The sequence below is a fragment of the Solanum dulcamara genome, chromosome 9 (genome assembly GCF_947179165.1).
Source record: "Solanum dulcamara chromosome 9, daSolDulc1.2, whole genome shotgun sequence".
NCBI lineage: Eukaryota > Viridiplantae > Streptophyta > Magnoliopsida > Solanales > Solanaceae > Solanum > Solanum dulcamara.
Window position 1 is genome coordinate 800,504 of NC_077245.1, and position 23,326 is coordinate 823,829.

Genomic DNA, 23,326 nt, shown 5'->3' on the forward strand with positions numbered 1-23,326 from the left:
TTGTTGATCCATTCTTAAGAATTCTAAACAGTTAAATATATGACGATATTTAGCTTTTTTAATTGATCCTAATTGTTTAGTGAAGTAAAGAGATGTGAGAGGTCGGCTGAACATTGAAGAAATCTCGAGAAATAAAAGATTCGAAGAATTTGGGGTGGGAAAAATTGATTAGACATGATATGATACAATTTTAGTTTATTGAAGATATGATTATGAAGGTACGAAAGTTGAGGATTAGAGTAGAAAGTTGGTAGATAGTCGAGTGTTATCGCACTTTATGTGGAGTAGCAGAGGCTACCCTCATCTCCTCTCATCCTTAGTAGTATTATTTCGTAGTCATCTAGTTTCTCATTCTCCGATGTGTACTATTGTCTTTTGTTTGAGTCGAGGATCTATTGAAAATTACCTCTTTTTGTACAAAAATATTCTCTCCGAACACCATTTGTGAGATTACAGAACCTGCTTTGATTCCCATTTCCCAGTAAGAAATCGACACATATATACAACTCTTAGATTAAAATGGCATGTTTTAGCCAAATAAAAGCCTAAAAGAAATTGGTATTTAATAACCATACTTGTATTCTGCACAAAAATAGGGAAGGAAATTTATATTCACACCCATCTCTCTCTTCAAATTATATTATTTAAAATATAAAAAATATTTAGTATCATCTCTCTCTCTTCTAACTTCCAACCATTTCTCCTTAAAACTAGTAAAATGTTTATTTAGAATTATTTATCTCCTTATAATTAGCAAATTCTTTCACCGTATTTTTTCAACTCCCCCTCTTTCTACTCTTTCTTTCCTTTTTTTCCTCAATCTTTCAAGTTTTAGGATTTCTATCTTCTTTTAAATATCTCGATCAATTACAACACGATATTTTTTCAAGAAAATAAAAATAAAATCGAACACGTCCAATATATGCTTATATCTACATTTTATGTGATGAACGTTGAAATCTATTGCAAATACATATGTATTCAATTTCGCATTTATTAGTAGACATAAGTATATTTTGAAGCTATTGATGTGTATAGATATATTAAAATATATTAATACATATAATTAGATTTGTATACATATTGTCAACTGCGTGTAGAAAATATCCAATGTGTATACATTCAATTGAAAGACGTATACATAGATTGTTATAGAGTTCTGTCTCAATGTATACGAATATATTCATGTTTCACATTAAACAAGAATCAAACTTTTCTTTGACTTGAATATCAAAGTAAGTTTACATGTGTTGAAATCAATGTTGTAGGTGAAAAAATTTCAAATTATAATTATTATCCATACCCATAATTGATGATTTTCAAACTCATAGCCGTTTCAGTTCACCATTTTCTCCAAGAATTTCATATTGTCGTTGCAATCTTCATCACTTTGTACATATTTTGTCTTTTGATAATAGAATCTTCGTCACTTTTTACATATTTTCTTTTGAGATTAAACATTCTTACCCATTGAAATATAACAGAAAGACAAAATTTGCAAAAACCCTTGTATTTAATTACAAGATAATAAATGTAGAAACCTTCAATTTTCTTTTAAAAAAATATCGCAAATAATCAATATAAAAAAATTGATGTGATTTGAGGAGTTATTGTGAAGAGTTTCAGTTGAAAAAGTTTCACTTTTCAAGGAACAAATCGTGGTTATTAAGGGACAAAATAAATATAAAAAAGTTAGGCAATATAGAAGGATATGCATGTACGAAGAAATTTTAGCGATATGAAATACTTAAAAACTGTAATTAAATAAGCTTTTGTTTAATGCAATGAAGAAAGAATAAAAGAATAAATTTACATATTCAAAAAAGGAAGAAAATCCAACAAAAAAAAACATGTATGAGAAAGATGAGAAAAAAAGGGAATAAAAACCCACTTCCTAATAAAAAGAACATGTAGCTACTAAGAAGCCGTTTGGATTGGCGAATAAGCTATTTTCAGCTTTTTTTGAGTGTTTGGCTGACCACTTAAAGTCTAAGCTCCAATAAATAGTTGAGTTTATTTGGATGAACTTATTTTAAGCAGTTTATAAGTTGAAAACGGCTTATAAGTCAAAAAAAAAAAAGTTGGCCTGCACCTATTTTATTTTTTTTAACTTATAAGCAGTTTTCAACTTATAAGCTGCTTAAAAATAAGTCAATCCAAACAGACTATAAATGTATTTAAAATTAAAATCTCATTTCCCAATAAAAAATAAACACGGGGCTACCAAATATCAATTAAAATTAAAAATAAAATCTCTTTTTTGTTAAAAAAATATATGTAGGCTATATGGTGCCAATTTGTAGTATAACATGTCATTATTAGGGGAAATTTCCATAAATGTACTAAATTAAGAAAATATTTACCATTTACAATAATAATATATTTTTTTTACTGAACACTTATAATACAATTTTAATACATATTAGCGAGAATAATTTATAAAACTCATATAATACAAGTTTTATTCATAGATAATTTATTTATCACATACTTTAATACACTTATAATATATTGTGTCAATTTCTTACCAAACAAGTATAATATATTTTAAAACACTTATAATACATTTATATTGCATGCATAATTCACTTTTAATACATAGTGGATATATCATAATATTTTTATAAATAGTAATAAATAAAAATCATCCCTAAAATCAGTAATTATTTATTTAAAAATGTTTTTCCTAGTAATTTTTTCCCAATGGCAGAATAACAGAGTTATTGGACGGCCGAAGGTATTTGAAATTTAAGTGGGCCGAAGCCCAATAATGCAACCACAGAATGAAGAGCCCATGACTATACTAACTGGGTAGGAATCAGCTTCGAGAAAGCAAAAAACCAGTCGCCGGAAACACCGTTCTCGCCGGAGGGGTAGCTATACTCGCTAGATGAATGAAGAGCCCATGACTATACTAACTGGGTAGAAATCAGCTTCGAGAAAGCAAAAAACCAGTCGCCGGAAACACCGTTCTCGCCGGAGGGATAGCTATACTCGCTAGAGTGGCCAGACTTGGTGGAATTTGCAAACTAGACGTTCTGGAAAATTTCTTCGTGCTGTTAATAGTATGAACTCTTTGAACCGAAAGATTTAAGTTATTTCACAGGCAGCATTGAGAAGATGCCTAAACTTCTGTAAGTACAATTCATATTATGTGAAACTCATTCAATTGATTGCTTGTCTCTCGGATACACCACTTTTTTATATGTGTTCTTACCAGATCGAAGGTCCATGCCAGTTCGATAGTACAAAGATTTTCAAAATTAAATGCTATTCGAAATGTAAGTAATGTGTTACTCAGAAGGAAAGTTTATGGCATATAATTGAAATTTTTTCCGTTAAAGTTGATTTTTTTGCTTGAAAGTTTGTCTTGCTACAATTTGTTGAATTAGATGAAGCACGGAATTCTATATTATAGAGTTTTACTTTGTAGGGAGGAAAGGAAGTTGGAGGCTACAGCCAAGCTATGAGAACTTTTACTACCTCAAATGGTATGAATCATCAACTTGTTAATATTTATGTATGTGAATATCCCTATTTGTTTGGTACACGGGATTGGTGTATCTATGTAGACATGAAAAGAGGATTTGTTTAGGATATAATTTTAGCTTTTCTTTTTTCTGTATAAGAGAAAAATGTAGGCATAGTACTCTAAATTATTAATATAACATAGCGTTTCTAGTAAAAGATTCTACCTACAGAACTTATGTAGGAATCTAGTATTATTTTCTATGTGATAGAATATGGAATAAGAATTTGTGTATTAGCAATACTAGGAAAAAGTTTGTTCTTGATTAGGGTATTGCAAAATTTGCAATCTCTACAAAATAATACATGACAATTCATGTATAGTTATTCACAACATAGCAATCCCTATACTGTAAGTTGTTTTTGTATGTTAATTTGGTAAGGTCAAATAGGAAATGAATGTTGAGGAGGAAAGAGTTAATCTTTTGCTCTTTTGTTTAGGGCATGTTGGGGAGCCAGTTCCAAGATTAGGGCAAAAACAAATTGTTGATGCACTTGTCTTGGGAGAGAGAAGAAGAGCTGTTAGTCTTCTCTATGAGTTTAGTCTCGGAAACAAAAAATTAAGTGCTGATGATTTTGTTTCTATACTGCAAAGTTGTGCAAGATTGCCTGATCCATTAGTAAGTATTCAAACAACGTCCATTTTCTTTCTTCTAATATGACATGTAAATTTGTGCCAGAGAAGAGTTATATGATGAGCACATATTGCAAATTAATTGCCACTGATTGTTAAATGGTAAATCAACTATACTGTATGTGTTACTTTAGATACCCAAAGATTTTTGCCACATTCAGTGCCAACTACCTTAAAATCTCTTACATTTACTAAGAACAAATTAGCAGACTTTCTAAAATGTCATTATTGCATGTATTTTTTGTCTCCATCTGAATGATAACTTGAAGTTTGTGGCTTCTTCTTCTTCTTTTTTTCCGGCTGTAGTTTGTGATGGAGACTTGGAAGATCATGGAGGAGAAGGAAATTGACATTAGTGACAAGTGCTATTCTCTTGCTGTTCGAGCACTCTGTAAAGGAGGTTGCTTAAAGGAGGTACCAGAATCCCGGTTTGATTTCCAGATTAACAATAGAGTGGCAGCTAGAAAAATTTATAGAATAGCTGTTAAATTTCAAGTCTCAATGGTATACTCTTTACTTGTCAGAAAGATGAATGTTTGTGAGTTGCCAGACCTTTGATTGGACAACTAACATCTAGGTGCTTGATGTTAATACTAAAACAAGAGGACATTTTTTGGTTAGGCGACTTCTTGTTGATTTTTTTGGAAGTCCAAAAGACATCCTGTCTGAATGATTAATTATCCATTGTACTACTTGCATCATTATTGAGAAATTATAATTGCCTTTTCCTTATCGTCTATCATTTTATGTTGTTCTGTCTGATATATCTGTATCAAGACACTTATGTCAATACTTCCTTTTTGTAAATTTTGTTCATAAGTTCCATAGTGTAATGTTTTTCTTTCTTTATTTTCATTCAGGCGCTCAGTTTGATGAGTATTATGGGAGAAAACCCAAATTGTTATTCTATGTTGCCTATTTATAACAACTTCCTAGCTGCTTGTTACGAATCACAAACAGTAGATTATGCTAATGAATGTATGGATTTGATGGAGCATCAGATGGTGGGAAAGAATGAGATAACATATGCTCAGCTTCTCAAGGTGCGTCTAGAGGTCTTTCAAAAGAAACATTATCATGTTGTAGTTAAAGTTTAAAAGCTTAATTTTTCTCCAGTTGTCCCTCTTATTATATTTACCAAGAACAATTTTTGGTGATTTCATGCTAATTCTGGTCATAGTACTGATTCATGATTCTGGTGATTTGCTGTTTCTTTTCTATTTATAAGACCTAAAAACCATGGAACTTTATGTAACAATTTTTTTTTATATTAACCAGTCTGTTAAAGAAATCTATTAATCCAATTCTCCACCTATGTAGTCACAGGTAGATCAACAGCCCATGCTTTGATGTAAAACCAAGTATTCACTGTTAATTAGAATGTGGCACTTCCAGTAGGTTTCATTCCTCCAAGTGATTTCTGATGTCTGACAGAAATATAATGTGATAGCTGATTGTGAAGCTTGAGATTATATGATATGCAGTATAATTGCTTCTTATTTAGCATCGGTTGGTTAACTTAACATCTTCTCCTGCAATAATTATTTGGATAATATTACTTTACTTTCTGGTATTTTGCCTATTTTCTGTTTTATGTCATCTCTTGTTCTTGAGAAGTGCTTTGGAGGTCATTTTTCCATTGTCTTAACAAAAAGTAAAAAGAGAACTTGTGCAATCAAACCTTTCCTCCACCAGGGGTCAAGGCAAATAAACTATTCACCTATTTTAATCAGCTCCGCACTCTTCATTCCTAACCAAATTAGCTAGTATGCACCATTCAATCAATTATTTCTGTTTCATTTTGTGCTGAATAAGTTTTTCAAATGTCTTAGGGTTCCTATATTTTTTGTCATAGGATTGAAGATCTTCCTGTATACTCTCTTTAATTTGTAATTAGGAACCTGTAACATGTTGTGGCAGGTTTTAATTTTTTGGAAATAGAAATACAAATTGTTACTGTCTCAAAAAAAACAAGTTTTTCAAATGTTGAATATAGTTCTGAAGACAGCAGTTTAATGGTTTGTCTGACTAAATGCTGTTCTAAGCTCATTGTTTCAGCTTGCAGTTTTGCAGCGAAACCTGTCAGCTGTCCGTGAAATCTGGAAGGAATGTAGTAAATTTTACAGTCTCAGTATTCTCTCTCTTAGGAAGTTTATATGGTCCTTCACGGAGCTGAGAGATCTGGAATCAGCCTACACAACCTTACAGCACATGGTGAGATTGGCTTTTAGGGAAAACTCTTGCATTAGTAGAACTGCTGAGGGAAGGTTTTGTGATTTAAGATTGGATATTCCAGCACCTTCCACTGGAAACTGGAGTTCCATTGATGTATCTCTCGACACCAAGGGTAGCAGAAATTTTGACATGGAAAGACAAAGTCTTGGCAGCATGGAAATCAGCGCAGTAAAAAAAACATTAAGTGCTTCTGTTATGAAGCTTTTGAGGTGGTCCTTCAATGATGTAATGCATGCTTGTGCACAAGTTCAAAATTGTGATTTGGCTGAACAGTTAATGTTACAGGTATTACTACAATATCCATTTGCTCTGATGTCTCATCTGGTTAATGTTAGAAATTCTATGCAGGATCGGAAGGATAGTCCTTAGAGCCATATGGCTTAGGCACATATCATTGTTTAACACAAAAATATGCTAATAGAAATTGTCTCAATTTCATAAGGGAATTTCCTGTCTGTTTTACACTAAGCTATCTCTTTTCTTTAGATGCAAACTCTTGGTTTGCAACCATCAGGGAGTACATACGATGGCTTCATTAGGGCAATTGCTACCACAAGAGGCTTTAGTGATGGAGTGGAAGTGGTAATATATTCTTATTTTCATGGGAATCTTCATTTTTTTCCCTCCAAGAGTAGTACTTGCTTTTGGTTTTCTCACTTTGATATGATGTAATTTGTCTAATTTTGCAGCTAAAGGTTATGCAAGAGAAAAATATTAAGCCTCATGATTCAACTCTTGCTGTTTTAGCAGTCATCTGCAGCAGAGAGTTGGAACTCAATCTGGCAGAGGCTTTCTTGGATGAGATGTCCGAAATCCAAAGTCCTCATCCTTGTAATGCTTTCCTTGAAGCATGTGATGTCCTGGTAAGACAGTACATAATTATTTCGAAAGAAACAATATAATTGAAAACATGTGATCATCACTGGTCCCATCCTTAGATCAGTACAATAAGAACTGGTGAGGGTTTGACTGTCAATTATGTAGGTTCCTGGATGGTTCAATAAGGCCAATCAGCTCGTCCGTACTTTTCATTTTTGCGAGTCGAACTATCCTTCTGAACATATTTTTGCTTCTTTAGATCTTGATGTTACCGCCATATATTTTGCTATCTCATGAGTAGTGTTGTAAAGAATATGAGATTTTTGAGCTAGCTCTAATCAAAAGAGTTTCATGCATCAAGCTAAAAAGTTGCAACTACCCTCTGACTTAAATCATTTTAGGATTCAAATATGGATCACACCCTCTTGTTGTAACTAGGCCAAGATATATTGCTTTATGATCATTTAACTTCTGCAATATCCAGCATCGTTGTTTTGGCAGCGTCTTTCAGTAGAAATACACCTGTCTTGTCAATCATATTAGACTAATATGTCCAGTTTGTGATTCTTGTACATATTAATATTGTAGGATCAGCCTGAACGAGCAGTCCAGATATTGGCTAAGATGAAAAAGTTGAATCTCCAGCCAAATATCAGGACATATGAGTTGCTATTCTCACTGTTTGGTAATGTGAATGCACCTTATGAAGAGGGCAACATGCTGTCACAAGTGGATGTTGCTAAAAGGATAAATGCTATAGAAATGGACATGATAAAAAATGGCCTTCAGCACAGTCATCTGTCATTGAGGAATGTGGTAAATGATACTCTTCCTCAACTAAGACAAATTTTGATATTGATTTACTTGACTACTATTTTACTTCCTAAGCTGAGTAGAGATGATGATCAGCCCAATATCTGCACCAATAACTGAATATGTGATGTCTTTAGAAAGATGGTCATTCAGGAGTCTGGTAGTTAACTTTGATGGTGAAATCCGTTCATTTTACGATGATTAAAAGAGCTACTAAGGAATGGATCATTTTTGTGATGGCATATAATTTACGTATTCATCCTAGGATTGTGATTCCCAAGTTCATAAACAGGCTGCAACTGAGATTGCTTCTATTAACATGACACTAGCAGATATTTCTCAGTATGTATTAAAATGATTCACATCATACTTGTCAACTTCACTCCAAAGGACTTCCTAGTTTGTAATTCCTGGTATATTAAACATGTTGTTTCATTGTTTACCTGTCTGGAAGTGTTGAATGTTGTAAGTAATTTCATGGTTTATCTGTCTGGAAGTGTTGAATGTTGTAAGTTGTTTCATGGTTTATCTGTCTGGAAGTGTTGAATGTTGTAGTCTTTCTTATGTATGCTTCGTGACTTTTATTGGTGAAGGCTTTCTATCGAGGAAGCAATGAGAGAAAAATGAACTTCTGCCTCCAGCATGAACCAGGTTTTGAATGTATATTTCCTTACAGAGAACATATTAGACAGGAGCAACTATTCCTGGTTGCTGTTATGTACTCCCTTTAAATCGTCATAGCAAAATAACTTGCAAGGAAAGATAAACTTTGGGTTACTATGCTAAAACTAGAATCTGAACATGTTGTCTGATGACTAAATTTAGTATGGTTTGAGTCACCAAACTTAAAATATTGGAGATGTAATAGTTTATTCAAGCTAATTCCTACTATGCTAATAGCTTATTTTTATTTTTATGTGTATTTTGATAAAATATTTCTCTACTAAATTTATCATTAAGTTTTTATTAAAATATTTTATACAATTGTCAAATATTGTACTTGTTTGTGTTTAAATTTTTTTATCTCTTCGATATGGTAAGCCTCACCCTCCTCCAAATCCACCTACCCAGGAGACCAATAGTGTTTTTTTCACACTTTGCTCCCTTAGTGACTAGAAAACCCCAACCTCATGGTTAAGATGGAAGAACCTTACCACTAGGCTATCCGACTTCCCACCATTTAGATATTAGTTTATCATATATTGAAACATGTGATATAACATCTAAATATCTCACCATTTTCAGATTCCGTAATAAGTAAATGCCTTCTCACTTAAGATTTGTAAAGCATTTTAAGTGCCACTTAATGTTTGAACTGTCTTCTATTTCCCTTATCAACATATTTAATGTCTGAAATTCAGTTCAAATCCTGAATTGATTTATCAATCAGCTCCTCAGGTTGCAATTTTTTATGCTTCTACTGCAGATGCTCTACAATTTTGTGCCCCTATACTTAAAGAGGACTTTAATGCCAGTTATAATATCGACTCAATGCTTCAGTGTAATATCCATGACTTTTACTCTTCTTTATTTCCAGTTGAAAGCACTTGGAACAGAAGGGATGGTAAAGGAGCTGATTCAATATTTACATGCTGCAGAGAACCGGTTTTCTCGTTATGACACTTATATGATAACCCCTGTCTATAATACAGTTTTACACTCCCTTGTTGAGGCTAAAGAGGTAATCAACCTAGTGTTTCTACTATATAAGCATCTATTTCATAGTTATATTAGTTATTTTGTCTGCTGACTGAGTCTATTTTTTTCTTTTCAGAGCCAAATGGCAAAACGAATATTCAAGTCAATGGTGTCTTCTGGAGTTCCACCTGATGCTGCAACATATAATATCATGATTGATGGCTGTAGCATTGTTGGATGTTTCAGATCTGCACTTGCCCTGATCTCTATGATGTTCCGCAATGGTTTTAATCCTCAAGCAGTAACTTTAACCGGCCTGATAAAGGTATTAGTTTAGCCTTGTTTAGCTATTCTCACTAATTGTGAAAGCTGAATCACTAGAAAAATAAAAAGTTAACTTGCACAAACTTAAGCCTAACCTAGCCTTCTTTATTTGGTTAAAAGGGCTTTTCATGAAGTTGCCAGTATGTGTTTCTTAGCACTTATTCTGCTAACTTTTAACCATTTAGAAATTTTGCCAAGAAAATCAGTCAAATGATTTACTAAACCTTGAAACCCGAAACCACCATAACTAGTTTTTTCTAAAAAAAAGCTGCAACAGTTTGGTTTGGATGATACTTAATTGAGATGGAAGGGGCTTTCTTTGGACGAAAATATTGGCCATTGGTTGGGACAGAAGGCCTTGCCACAACTATCACTTATATTTCATTTAGTGGTACACAAGATTTTAGCTGTTGGTGAATAGAAAGTGTTTTTCTTCAGGTGAATCTAATACAAGAATTGATAGATGGCTAATCCTAATTTCATGGAAGCGTAGTTATTGTTCACCAAATTATCCCCCCCCCCCCATTTGAATATATAGATATGCAAATGGCACCCACTGAAACTGAGTTCTTTTCTGCTGTAGATATTGTTGAGATCTGAGGACTTTGATGGAGCACTAAAATTGTTGAATCAAGGATTTTCAGAAGGGATCCAGCTTGATGTACTTCTATATAACACCATTCTTCAAGTGGCATCTGAGAAGGTAATTAACAAAAATTCAACCATCAAGGTGTTGAAACATTATTGATAAAATTTTGCTAGAATTAAAAATCATTTAATGGAATAACTATTAGCTAAACTGTGGAGAAGACAGAAGAATTGAAATTTTCATAGTCAAAATTCTCAAAATGGAAGTCAATGTTTGCCGACTTAGAATGGGAAAAACTGATTAAAACTCTCAAACTTCATGATTAAATTAGCAAAAAGACCCTTGGGTTTTATTTGCATTTGCTTCCCTTTTTGCTGATAATTTCTGTTAGATTTCTTCTAGAAGAGCGCCGGAAACTTTCTTAAAAATGTTAATCATAGATGGCAATGGGAAGGAGGGTTCTAGGGGGGAGGGGGAGAAGAAACTTGCTTGACGGTTAGCAGGAGTGGAAAAGAATGTTAGTTTTACTGGAAATCTTCATAGAGGAGTTGGGTTAAACTTTTAAAGAGCCAGCAGTGGGGAACCTGAGGTACTAAATGATACAAAAGCCCCTTTTACCCTGTTATGCAGTTTCAACTTTAGGGTACTAGAAAAGTGGACAACTTCTTGAATAACCCAAGGAGGAAAATAGGAGAATTGTGTGAACTCACCCACTTCTCAAGTTAAATGAAAAGTACAGCTGTATTCATCACCTTTTAGTGCTTGAAGAAATAAGTACTCTTTCTAACTAGGTCATGAAATTGTTTTTTCCAGGGAAGAATAGATGTCATCGAGCTCATTGTGGAGCAGATGCACCTCCAAGGGGTTCTTCCAGATCCATCAACTTGCAGTCATGTTTTCGCTGCATATGTAGACCATGGATTCTATAACACTGCCATGGAAGCTTTGCAAGTTTTGAGTGTGCGAATGATTGCTGGGGGTGACAAAGATACAGATGAAAAACAAACTGAGCTTGAAAATCTAATTCTTGATGAAGACTTGGAAGATGAGTCACAGATTCTTGAGACTTTCAAAGACTCGAAAGAATATCTTACTGTTGCCTTACTGCAATTAAGATGGTGTGCCATTCTTGGATATCCAGTAACTTGGTCACCTTCGGACAGTCAATGGGCCAGGAGACTTTCAAGTAATCTTGCTTCAACAAGCGGTCCTCTATGAAGGTTTCATGGTTCCACATAGGTGGGCTCTTCTGATCTCGCAAATCATCTAGTATGTCAGTTCTCTGTTCTGACACGCTAACTCGTAATATATTAATGATTGGAATGGGTTAATGAGGATATGGTCCTCATTTCAATACCAGGTGTGTCATAGGTAGTCAATTCAGAATCTTCCCAAGTATGAAATCCTGACAATTTTGCGGGTTTATGCCTTGCTGATTGTACAGCAATAGCAGCTAAAAGGTTTCAGCAGAAAACAATAAGAGAATTCTGATTGCAAATAATCTAGTTTTGGTAGGAACTGACTGATCCATTCATTTTGTTGTACCAACGGGTAGTGTACATTATTGTTTAACAGCCAATAATACCTCATTGTAGTAGCTTGCCAAAAAATGATTAGTCTCTTTATGTCAAAATGTTTGTTACTCTCTAGCATTAATTATTTGTCAGTTCCACACTTGCTCAGATAATATTGTTACTGAAAGAAGAGATAATAAGGGTAATTCAAAGTGTGCGAACATCATAATCGTGTAATTCATAAGTGAAATCTAACGAAGGTGGTGTGTTCACAAAGTCGCAAACCTTACTCCTAGATAGAGACTCTTTCCATAGACTCAATTTTAGTGTTCTAATATCTTGTCTAAAATACCCTTCATAATTGTTTTAAGAGCCAGATTGGATTGATTTTAAAAAAATGACTTTCAAGTCAAAGAATCATTAAGGATTTTGGGGGGGGGGGGCAACTTTTGACTTCTTTTTATAAATTTTAACTTATTTTTACTTTTTTGATTTGCCAAACAGTTTCAAAAGTTAAAAAATAACTTAAAAGCTGATTTGATCAATTTTTAACCCAATCCAATGTCTCCTACAATCAACACTTTACTAATTGAAACAGTAAGAGGATTTGGGATTTAAATATTTCCTAATGATATAGCGCATCTAAGCACCTTGACACAAAGGGACAAAGGTATAATTTTAGTAAGTTAAATAGGCTAACACAAGATCCCGCTTTTCAATTTTCAATTTCAAGTCCAAATACTCTCATTGTTTTGTGTTCAAACCTACACAAGAAAAAGGTCCAAATGCCTTTTGATCCAATTTGAAAACCTAATCAAATCTGAAATGTCAATAATATTTGAGATCTAAGCTTTCTTCTAGACAAAATTTCTCATTCCCATACACACAGAGAGGTACACTTTAGAGGGCAAGGAATCAGGATAACTCAAATAAGTCAGTGTATCAATTTATAGTACATTTCCTTTGTATGAATGTTTTAATGATGCTCCCATTCCGAGAATAATAGGGGGAGCGGGACTGGGAGGTGAGTGAAGAAAATGCACTAAAACCAATTTCCACTGTTGTCCTCCCAGATAGTCATACAAGCCTGATAAATTTTTCTATTGACCATGAAAAGCTCATGAAAAATGCATGTTGCTTCAACTTTTTTATGCTTGCTATATATAGAAACTTTCCAGAGGTGCCTAAATATTTTCACCCGGAGGCAGCTCAGCGAGCTTTGGAGGAGTACCTAGTACCCGTTCCATATCAAAGCGGACTTCAATATTCCTTATGCTATAACCAACCACCATGAGCCAATAAAGGAGTTTGGCAAGTTCTGGGGCACTTGTCTCAGTTACACTAGTCTGCATTTCATATGAAAGAAGATAAGTACACCAACAAACCTTGTTATTTCCACATTTGCATATCATAGAAGTTAGAACAGGCAAAAGTACACATACTTAGGTTTTGCAGGCTTTGCCTTTGTTATCTTATTATAAGACATGACGAATACACTTGTCTTATTTTTCAAAGTTTTTAAGGAGAACATCATTGTTAATTAGGTTTTGACACTTCTTTGTAGGATCCCATGGATATTAGTCTCAATAGATGATAGCTAATTTGCTTTGGTCAAAATAGGCACAAGGTGACGGAAGTTTTGAACACATCCCCATCATGGAAGATTTAAGGGCACACAAGTTAATCACATTGATTGAAGCGAAAACTAAGTATCTTTTTTTGGTAAGGGTGATATTCAAACATCCTTTATTTATGTACACAAGTCATGCCTGCCTGAAAAAAATTAGAATCTTAGCAGAAATGAATCGAGAAAATGACCAGTGCAACTGATATTTCTTTTGTAATTGAAAGAAGCAGTATCACCAATACACCATTTAATAAGTTCGACAAGCAACCTATGAAATACCTTCATTTGACTAGGATCTGAAACAGCTAAGAGGCGCTTAATGAAAGCATTCATGGCGAGCACAACATCTTCTCCAGCTGTACTGGTTAGCTCCTGAAATATCTCAGTATACAATAAAATGAATAACCTTCTAAATTAAGAATTAACAATTTTATATAAATAAATAAGTACACACTCAATCACTAGGTTGTATCTTGTCTGTCCATGGGTTAAGCAGCAGTTCAAGATTTGTGAAATAGGTATTCCTTGTCTATAGTAGTCATGTAAAATCAGAAAAACCAACACAAAAAGGAACAGCATTTTAGCAATAACTACTTATGCTAAAGCATCCTGGAATGTTTAAATACCCTCCCACCTACATTAAATCATCCTAGAATGTTCAAATACCCTCCCCCAATTCAAGTAGCAAGCATGCTGACCTTGATATTTTGGGGCTCAAGAGTCTTTAGATATTCCAACAGCTCATTATAACCATTACCAGATTTCCTTTCCATTTGACGATTCAATTCCTCCACTTCTGCTTCAAGTAACTCGATATACTTCAAAGCATCTATTTTTTCAGGACCTGTAACATTATTCCACCTTATGACTTCTCCAGTCACCTTTTTCTGGGTACCAGATGCATAATCTGGTGAATCCTGAACATTCAAAAGTGTGATAGTTACTCATCAGAAATATTAGCTTTGCAAGAATAGGGATTCAAAAAGAAGTTCTAATAATCAGAATGGGCTTCACATATAAAGCAAAGGAAATGTATCTACAGATGAACCAAAACTGAATAGAGGGAAAGAAAAAAAAACAATATTATTATTATTTTTTAAAAAAAAAGAGCATCTGTGCAATGGATACTTGAGACAACATGATAGCAATTGTAAGAAGTCATGAATGTAAAATCACCAGTAAGACCAAGATCTTCATTGAAAACTTCTAGTCGATAGTATGATATAACAATTCCCAGGAACTATAAGCTTAAACTGCATTTGTTTTAAGCAAGTCTGCAAGTAGCAACCACTCTGAAGGATTTAAAGGTCCCGAAAGTAAAGTGAAAGGGAAAGCCTGGTAAATGATATGTGAAGAGTGGGAGTTGATTCTAAAACATATTCAATACCCAAAAAGTTATTTCTTGACTTGATTGGTTAAAGTTTAGAACAAAATAAAAACAGAATAAGGATTGTAACACTCTATGTTCCATCAGCATAAAGGAGAAAAAGAGGTAAAATACAATAAATAAGCAAAACATAGATGCGGAGACAAACTGAAGATTCTTATGAATAGGTTTGAAAGTTAAAAAGCTAATAAAACATTTCCATGTAATCCAGTCGGCAGTCACAATTCTATTGTGAAATCATGATCTTTAGACTCAAAAAGATTTGCTTTTCCAACCAAACTTTTATGGAAAAGAAAGAAAGAAACCAGAAATAGTTTTAAGAACAGATTGATATCATTCACCCTTCCATCTCTTGCATTAGACACAACAAGTTGCCTACTTAAAATAAGACAATGGATGATCTCTTCCTATCAGCCTTATGGAGAGAAATATCTTTAAACTTTCATTTGCCTGTTTTGTCTTTTTACTATATAGTGTCAAATGTCTTTTATCCTCCAAGACGTGCTAAGAAGCTTCTACTCGATGAAAAGGCACGAGTAACTCAAAAACAACCAAGACAGGTTGAAGATGACTATCTAAATTGAAAATGATACATCAATCAGCGGTAAAAAGAGTAATTCATTTGGTCCCAGAAAATGACAACGAAATCAATTAACAGGAAATAGCATACACCAGGAAATAACTTACCTTTTCCTCCTGTGCTTCAGGAAGGGCAGCCTGTTCCATACTTTGTTGCAATTCTAACCGAAATTGAGCATTCCTAAACATATATCCAGTCATCAACACACTATACATAAGCTGAGCAAGATTTTCAGCGACCTAAGTGAAAGTCAACATCACCCAAAATTATCATCAGCTCCAGAGATTACATATACGTCCCTAATCAAAGAATGTCTCATCTCATATATCACAGCTTGCAAGCATTGAGATCATAGCCACTTACCATGGTTACAGTAATGGCGAAAAATTGTGGAGGTAATGTTCCAATCATATTTGTCACTGTTTGGCGCATTGCCTCAACTACCTAGCATATAGATCAATGATCAGGATATGTTTACATTAGTACTTTGAATTTCAAACAAGTTTCAAGTTGTCTTAACTGTTTCAGTTACATGCACTTAACAACAAAAGGAATAACTATGCTTCAATCCCAAATTAGTTAAATCCCTTTTCATCTGATAAAGAGTCGAGTTCCTCCACATCCATTCCGCTCTATTTGGGCCAATTGTGTCTGCTTAATCAAGCAAAAAATACCCAAAAAAACACAAACATCTTCAAAGTAGGAAACTTGATTGTTAATACCTGTTGTGGTGCCTTTTTCACAAACAACTCCATGAATTCTGGTTGTACATTTTGCACATACTCCAATAGAATTTCCCTTCTGCTCTTGTGCTGCAATAACATTCACTAAATTTGAAAAATTTCTGACGGACTAACATTTCAAAATTTTATATTAATGGATAGATGAAGTACAACAATACAAACACTGAATACTGCGTACCATAGAGCCATTGGGAGATTTGGTATCATTTTCGTTGTTATTTTGAGGTGAATCGATGGATTGAGCTCTCAAAGTGAATTTTTGTTTGCGAAATGTTTTCTTCTGGAAGCTAATCAGAGAACAAAGCCGCCGTCGACTTCCGACAGATGAAGAACCATAAGACTGTAACAGAAACGTTGGTTTCAACGTCAGCGAGGACATTGTTAATTGTTTCTTTTAGATTGTTTTAAGTGAATTTATTTTTTCTCGTACTAAAACCCTATTATCTCCATTAACGATAACACATGAAAAGCTTGTTGGAAGAGAAAAGAATCGAAGCGTCACTGTGAGTCAGTGAGTGATGATTCTGGGCCTTTCGGGTAGCTTTCTGGTTTCTATTGGGCTCACTTATCAGGTCCATTATGTTATTTGTGAGACTTTGGGCTCTTTTCTTGAAGAAAAACTACCGAGTTTCTTACATATTTTCTTGTATTTGGTATGTAAGTAAAAAATATTATTTTAAAAATATTTGTGATCTCGACAAATATCATGGGAGGGGTTGGTAGAAGATGAGGTGTTTTGAAGGGTGTAGAGGATGCAATCAATATAAAATGTTATTTGTGAAATTTGTTTCTTCTACTTTCAATAGGAAAGTCATTTTCTTCGTTTTTAGATAATTTGTTATTTTAGAGAAAATGTTTTCCATATTGTACATATTATGGTCGAGTTTCACCATATTAATTATGGGTGTATTTGGTACGAGGAAGAATATTTTTTAAAAAAAAAGAAGAAGAAGATTTGATCCATATTCAAAAGCTTGAAATGTAATTTCTAAACAAAATCTCTTTTTATTATGTGTCTTTTAATATATTTTTTTCCAAAGTTTCTTGAATGGTAAATATGAATTGAAGATATTTAGCTATTTACAAAAATTGAGTAGAGCAGAAACAATTTATTTTGCTTCTTTCATCTTTGAATAGAAAATTATGTGACATATTTACATTATTGAAATTCTAGTAGATTATATATTTGGAGAAAGGAAATGAGCAAACATAACATTATTCATTTTTTATATATATAATTGTTAAAGAACAAGTGGGTGGCTGTCTACTTGTTTACTTTTTCTCGTAAATGGACAACTTATTTTTTCTTGTAAGTGGGCAAGTTGCCCAATAGTGTCATCTTTTTGTCTATAAATTGCACGTTGCAATTTAAAGAGAAGAACACACGGCTTTCTCAATTCTTTCAACTTTCTCTCCGTTTTTTGTTTTTCCTCTTATTCTCATTTTATTTTGCAAAGTTAATTTATTTTATAACACATTATTAGTATAAAATTTTATTTTTTTTCCAGAAAATTAACTTCTATATCAGGTATACATGCTGAAGAAATTTAATTTTAGTTGTCTTTGTTATTTTTAAATTAATTTTCATCATGTCAAACTTGTCAAAATTGGAATTTGTGGGCACTTGATATTTCTGGCAAAAATTATTTGTCATGGGTACTTGATGCTGAAATCCACCTTACCGCTAAGGGTCTTGGTGATGCTATAATTGAAGAAAATAAAGCATCAAGTCAGGATAAAGCAAAGGTTATGATTTTCCTTCGTCATCATCCTAAAGGTTGAATACTTGACAGTGAAAGATCCACTTGAATTGTGGAAAGATTTAAAAAGGGAGGTATGACCACCTCAGGGCAACGGTATTGCCAAGGGCTCATTATGAATGGATGCACTTACGGTTTCAAAATTTTAAAACTGTAATTAAATATAATTCTACTGTATTTAGAATAACTTCTCAATTAAAATTATATGGGGAAACTATAAATTATGAGGACATGTTGGAAAAAACACTAACTACTTTTCATGCCTCTAATGTGATATTATAGCTGCAACTTTGAAAAGGATTTTCAAAAATACTCTGAATTGATCTCATGCCTTCTGGTGGCTGAGCAACATAATACCCTTTTAATGAAAAATCATGAATCCCGTCCCACTGAAAATGTTTCGTTACCGAAAGCAAATGTGGTAGAAGCACATGACCAGTCTAAAAGAAGACAAAATAAAAATTAAGGTCACAATAATGTGCGTGTGCGTGGGCATGACAATGACAGAAGACGATATAATAATCGTCGTGGTGGTGGTCAATATAAAAGGGAGAAAAATATAAGTTCTCAAAATGGACCTTCAAGAATTAATTGTTATTGTTATGGTATGAAAGCCTACTGGAAAAATAAATGTTGGACGCCTGAGCATTTTGTAAGACTTTATCAAAATTCCTTCAAAAGAAAGGAAAATAGAGGTGGTGCCTCTTCTTCTAATGCTCGGATAGAGTCACACTTGGTGTTTGAAAATAATATTGAGGTAAGACCTTTGCATAATAATAATATTGAAGCAAATCTGATTTTGAAGGATGACGATTTTAATGACCTCAATGATATTACTCATTTGGAGGTTAAAGACTTCTTTAAGGATTATAATTGATGTTTAATTTCATTGTATGATTTTCAATATGTTATCGTTTTTATGTACTTTGAATTATCGTATTTTTACGTTTATCTATTTAAAAAAATGAGGACTTATGTTTTTTAACAATATTTTCTAGCAATATTGTTACTTATTTTATCTCTTATAATATATTTATATTTTATGAAAATAAATAAATTTTTCAGTCTTCAATTGGATCCAAGATGAGTACGATATTAAAAGAAAATAAATATTTCTGTCATTTAATTATGAAAAAGGCCTATGTCAATACAATATCTGATAGTACAAAATTGATTGAAGACTCTGAAAAAGCGGCCTTATTACTACCTGAAGGAATGATATTGATAATTGATAATGCATTATATTGTAGTAAGTCTCAAAGAAACTTGTTAAGTTTCAAGGTTATTCGCCAAAATGACTATCATATTGAGACTGCGAATGAAGGAAAGGTTGAATAGCTTTATATTACTACAATAAATATGGAGAGAAATTGTGCATGAAAAATTACCTGCACTTTCTTCTGGATTGTACCATACAAATATTGGTATTGTTGAATCGCATGCCATAGTAAACAAAAGGTTTACTGATTCTAATAATTTTATCATTTGGCATGATCGGTTGGGCCATCCCGGTTATAATATGATGCGCAAAATTATTGAGAATTCAGATGGACACACTTTGAAGAATCAGAAAATTTTTCAATTTAAGAAATTCTCTTGTGTTGCTTATTCTCAAAGAAAACTGATTATTAAACCATCAGCAACTAAGGTTGGGAATATATGTTGGGTATGAATCTCCTTCTATTATAAAATATTTGAAATCTATTGGTGGAGATTTATTTACGACAAGATTCGTTGATTGTCATTTTGATGAATTAGTATACTCAACATTAGGGGGGGCACATAAGCAATTGAAAAATGAGATAGATTGAAATTCATTATCACTATCTCATTTAGATCCTCAAACAAATCAATGTGAGCAAGAAGTTCAAAAGATGATTTATTTGCAGAATATTGCAAATCAACTGTCGGATACATTTACTAACCTTCCACGGGTTACAAAATCGCATATCCCAACTGCTAATGCTCAAGTTCAAGTTGATGTCCCGATAGGACAACTTGTTTAGGCAATGAATCTAGGCCACGCTTAAAACGTGAAAGACCAATTGGTTCCAAAAATAAAAATTCTCGAAAAAGAAAAGGAATAAATGATCGAGATGATCATAATTTGAAGGCAAGTGCTCAAGAAAACCCAAGAGACACAACAAATGGTGATACCACAAAGGAGGTTCAAGTACCTGAAAATAATGAGAATGAAGAAATCTCAATAAGTTATGTCTCGACAGGAAAACGATGGAACCAAAATGATATTGTGGTCGCTAATATTTTTGTTTATAATATTGCCATTGAAATAATGCAACAAGATAAGGATCTTGAACCAAAATCTGTAGATGAATGCAGACAGAGAAATGATTGACCAAAATGGAAGGATATTCAACCGAAATTAACTTCACTTGAAAAACGTAAAGTTTTTGGATCAATAATCCGAACACCTGAAGGTGTCAAGCCAGTAGAATACAAATGGATTTTGTGCGTAAACGAAATGAAAAGGGTGAAGTCGTAAGATATAAAACACGACTTGTAGCCCAAGGTTTTTCGCAGAGGCCTGACATTGACTATATGGAGACAAATTCCCATGTGGTGGATGCAATTACCTTCAGGTATCTAATGAATTTGACAGTTCATGAAAACCTTGAAATGCACCTAATGGACGTGGTCACTGCCTATCTATATGGCTCATTGGACCACGACATTTTTATGAAAATTCTCGAAGGGTTCAAAGTGCCTGAAACATACAAGGATTCTCGAGAAACTTGCTCAATAAAGCTTCAGAAATTCTTATACAAATTAAAGTAATTAGGCCTTATTACTACCTGAAGGAATGATATTGATAATTGATAATGCATTATATTGTAGTAAGTCTCAAAGAAACTTGTTAAGTTTCAAGGTTATTCGCCAAAATGACTATCATATTGAGACTGCGAATGAAGGAAAGGTTGAATAGCTTTATATTACTACAATAAATATGGAGAGAAATTGTGCATGAAAAATTACCTGCACTTTCTTCTGGATTGTACCATACAAATATTGGTATTGTTGAATCGCATGCCATAGTAAACAAAAGGTTTACTGATTCTAATAATTTTATCATTTGGCATGATCGGTTGGGCCATCCCGGTTATAATATGATGCGCAAAATTATTGAGAATTCAGATGGACACACTTTGAAGAATCAGAAAATTTTTCAATTTAAGAAATTCTCTTGTGTTGCTTATTCTCAAAGAAAACTGATTATTAAACCATCAGCAACTAAGGTTGGGAATATATGTTGGGTATGAATCTCCTTCTATTATAAAATATTTGAAATCTATTGGTGGAGATTTATTTACGACAAGATTCGTTGATTGTCATTTTGATGAATTAGTATACTCAACATTAGGGGGGGCACATAAGCAATTGAAAAATGAGATAGATTGAAATTCATTATCACTATCTCATTTAGATCCTCAAACAAATCAATGTGAGCAAGAAGTTCAAAAGATGATTTATTTGCAGAATATTGCAAATCAACTGTCGGATACATTTACTAACCTTCCACGGGTTACAAAATCGCATATCCCAACTGCTAATGCTCAAGTTCAAGTTGATGTCCCGATAGGACAACTTGTTTAGGCAATGAATCTAGGCCACGCTTAAAACGTGAAAGACCAATTGGTTCCAAAAATAAAAATTCTCGAAAAAGAAAAGGAATAAATGATCGAGATGATCATAATTTGAAGGCAAGTGCTCAAGAAAACCCAAGAGACACAACAAATGGTGATACCACAAAGGAGGTTCAAGTACCTGAAAATAATGAGAATGAAGAAATCTCAATAAGTTATGTCTCGACAGGAAAACGATGGAACCAAAATGATATTGTGGTCGCTAATATTTTTGTTTATAATATTGCCATTGAAATAATGCAACAAGATAAGGATCTTGAACCAAAATCTGTAGATGAATGCAGACAGAGAAATGATTGACCAAAATGGAAGGATATTCAACCGAAATTAACTTCACTTGAAAAACGTAAAGTTTTTGGATCAATAATCCGAACACCTGAAGGTGTCAAGCCAGTAGAATACAAATGGATTTTGTGCGTAAACGAAATGAAAAGGGTGAAGTCGTAAGATATAAAACACGACTTGTAGCCCAAGGTTTTTCGCAGAGGCCTGACATTGACTATATGGAGACAAATTCCCATGTGGTGGATGCAATTACCTTCAGGTATCTAATGAATTTGACAGTTCATGAAAACCTTGAAATGCACCTAATGGACGTGGTCACTGCCTATCTATATGGCTCATTGGACCACGACATTTTTATGAAAATTCTCGAAGGGTTCAAAGTGCCTGAAACATACAAGGATTCTCGAGAAACTTGCTCAATAAAGCTTCAGAAATTCTTATACAAATTAAAATAATTAGGGCGAATGTGGTACAATCGTCTTAGCGAATATTTGCTAAAAGAAGGATATAAAAATGATCCAATTTGCCCTTGTGTCTTTATGAAAAGGTCTGAATCTGATTTTGTCATAATAGCAATATATGTTGATGATTTAAATATTATTGAAACTCGAGAAGAACTTTCAAAGGCTGTAAAATGTCTGAAAAAAGAGTTTGAAATGAAAGATCTCAGAAAGACAAAATTTTGTCTTGGTCTACAAATTGAACATTTTACAAATGTGATATTTGTCCATCGGTCAACATGTACTGAAAATATTTTAAAGAGGTTTTATATGGATAAAGCACATCCATTGAGTACCCCAATGGTTGTGAGATCTCTTGATATTAATAAAGATCCATTCTGACCTCATGAAAATAATGAAGAGTTTATTGGTGCTGAAATACCATACCTTAGTGCAATTGGTGTATTAATGTATCTTGCCAACAATTCTAGACCAGATATAGCTTTCTCAGTAAACTTGTTAGCAAGATTTAGTTATTCCCCAACGCGAAGACACTGGAATGAAATTAAACATATATTCAAATACGTCCGAGAGATAATTGATATGGAATTGTTTTATTCAAATGAATCCACGTCACAATTGATTGGTTACGCAGACGCGGGATATATGTCTGATCCCCATAAAGATCGGTCACAGACAGACTATTTATTTACATGTGGTGGTACAATTATATCATGGCGTTCAACAA

General features: G+C 33.4%; 2 protein-coding genes across 3 annotated transcripts; one reads left to right on the top strand and one right to left on the bottom strand.

Annotated features, from left to right (window-relative positions):
• The first annotated feature begins 2,776 nt into the window (after window positions 1-2,776).
• On the top strand, window positions 2,777-12,236 carry LOC129902178 (pentatricopeptide repeat-containing protein At1g76280). Of its 2 annotated transcripts, XM_055977258.1 has the most exons (14): window positions 2,777-3,134; window positions 3,221-3,281; window positions 3,434-3,491; window positions 3,970-4,148; window positions 4,469-4,576; window positions 5,023-5,205; window positions 6,221-6,682; window positions 6,884-6,979; window positions 7,087-7,260; window positions 7,805-8,032; window positions 9,567-9,710; window positions 9,804-9,992; window positions 10,575-10,694; window positions 11,394-12,236. In XM_055977258.1, exons 1-14 carry the CDS (start codon window positions 3,121-3,123, stop codon window positions 11,796-11,798), a joined length of 2,421 nt encoding a protein of 806 aa, XP_055833233.1. In that variant the 5' UTR covers window positions 2,777-3,120; the 3' UTR covers window positions 11,799-12,236. The 2 variants fall into 2 exon arrangements, with proteins under 2 accessions (XP_055833233.1, XP_055833234.1); XM_055977259.1 differs by lacking the exon at window positions 3,221-3,281.
• Window positions 12,237-12,931: 695 nt separating this feature from the next.
• LOC129902180 (uncharacterized) lies at window positions 12,932-16,940 on the bottom strand. The gene is made up of 7 exons (XM_055977260.1): window positions 16,610-16,940; window positions 16,411-16,500; window positions 16,052-16,132; window positions 15,796-15,927; window positions 14,420-14,638; window positions 14,001-14,093; window positions 12,932-13,440 (listed from the first exon to the last, which is right to left on the bottom strand). Exons 1-7 carry the CDS (start codon window positions 16,808-16,810, stop codon window positions 13,279-13,281), a joined length of 978 nt encoding a protein of 325 aa, XP_055833235.1. The 5' UTR covers window positions 16,811-16,940; the 3' UTR covers window positions 12,932-13,278.
• Window positions 16,941-23,326: the final 6,386 nt, after the last annotated feature.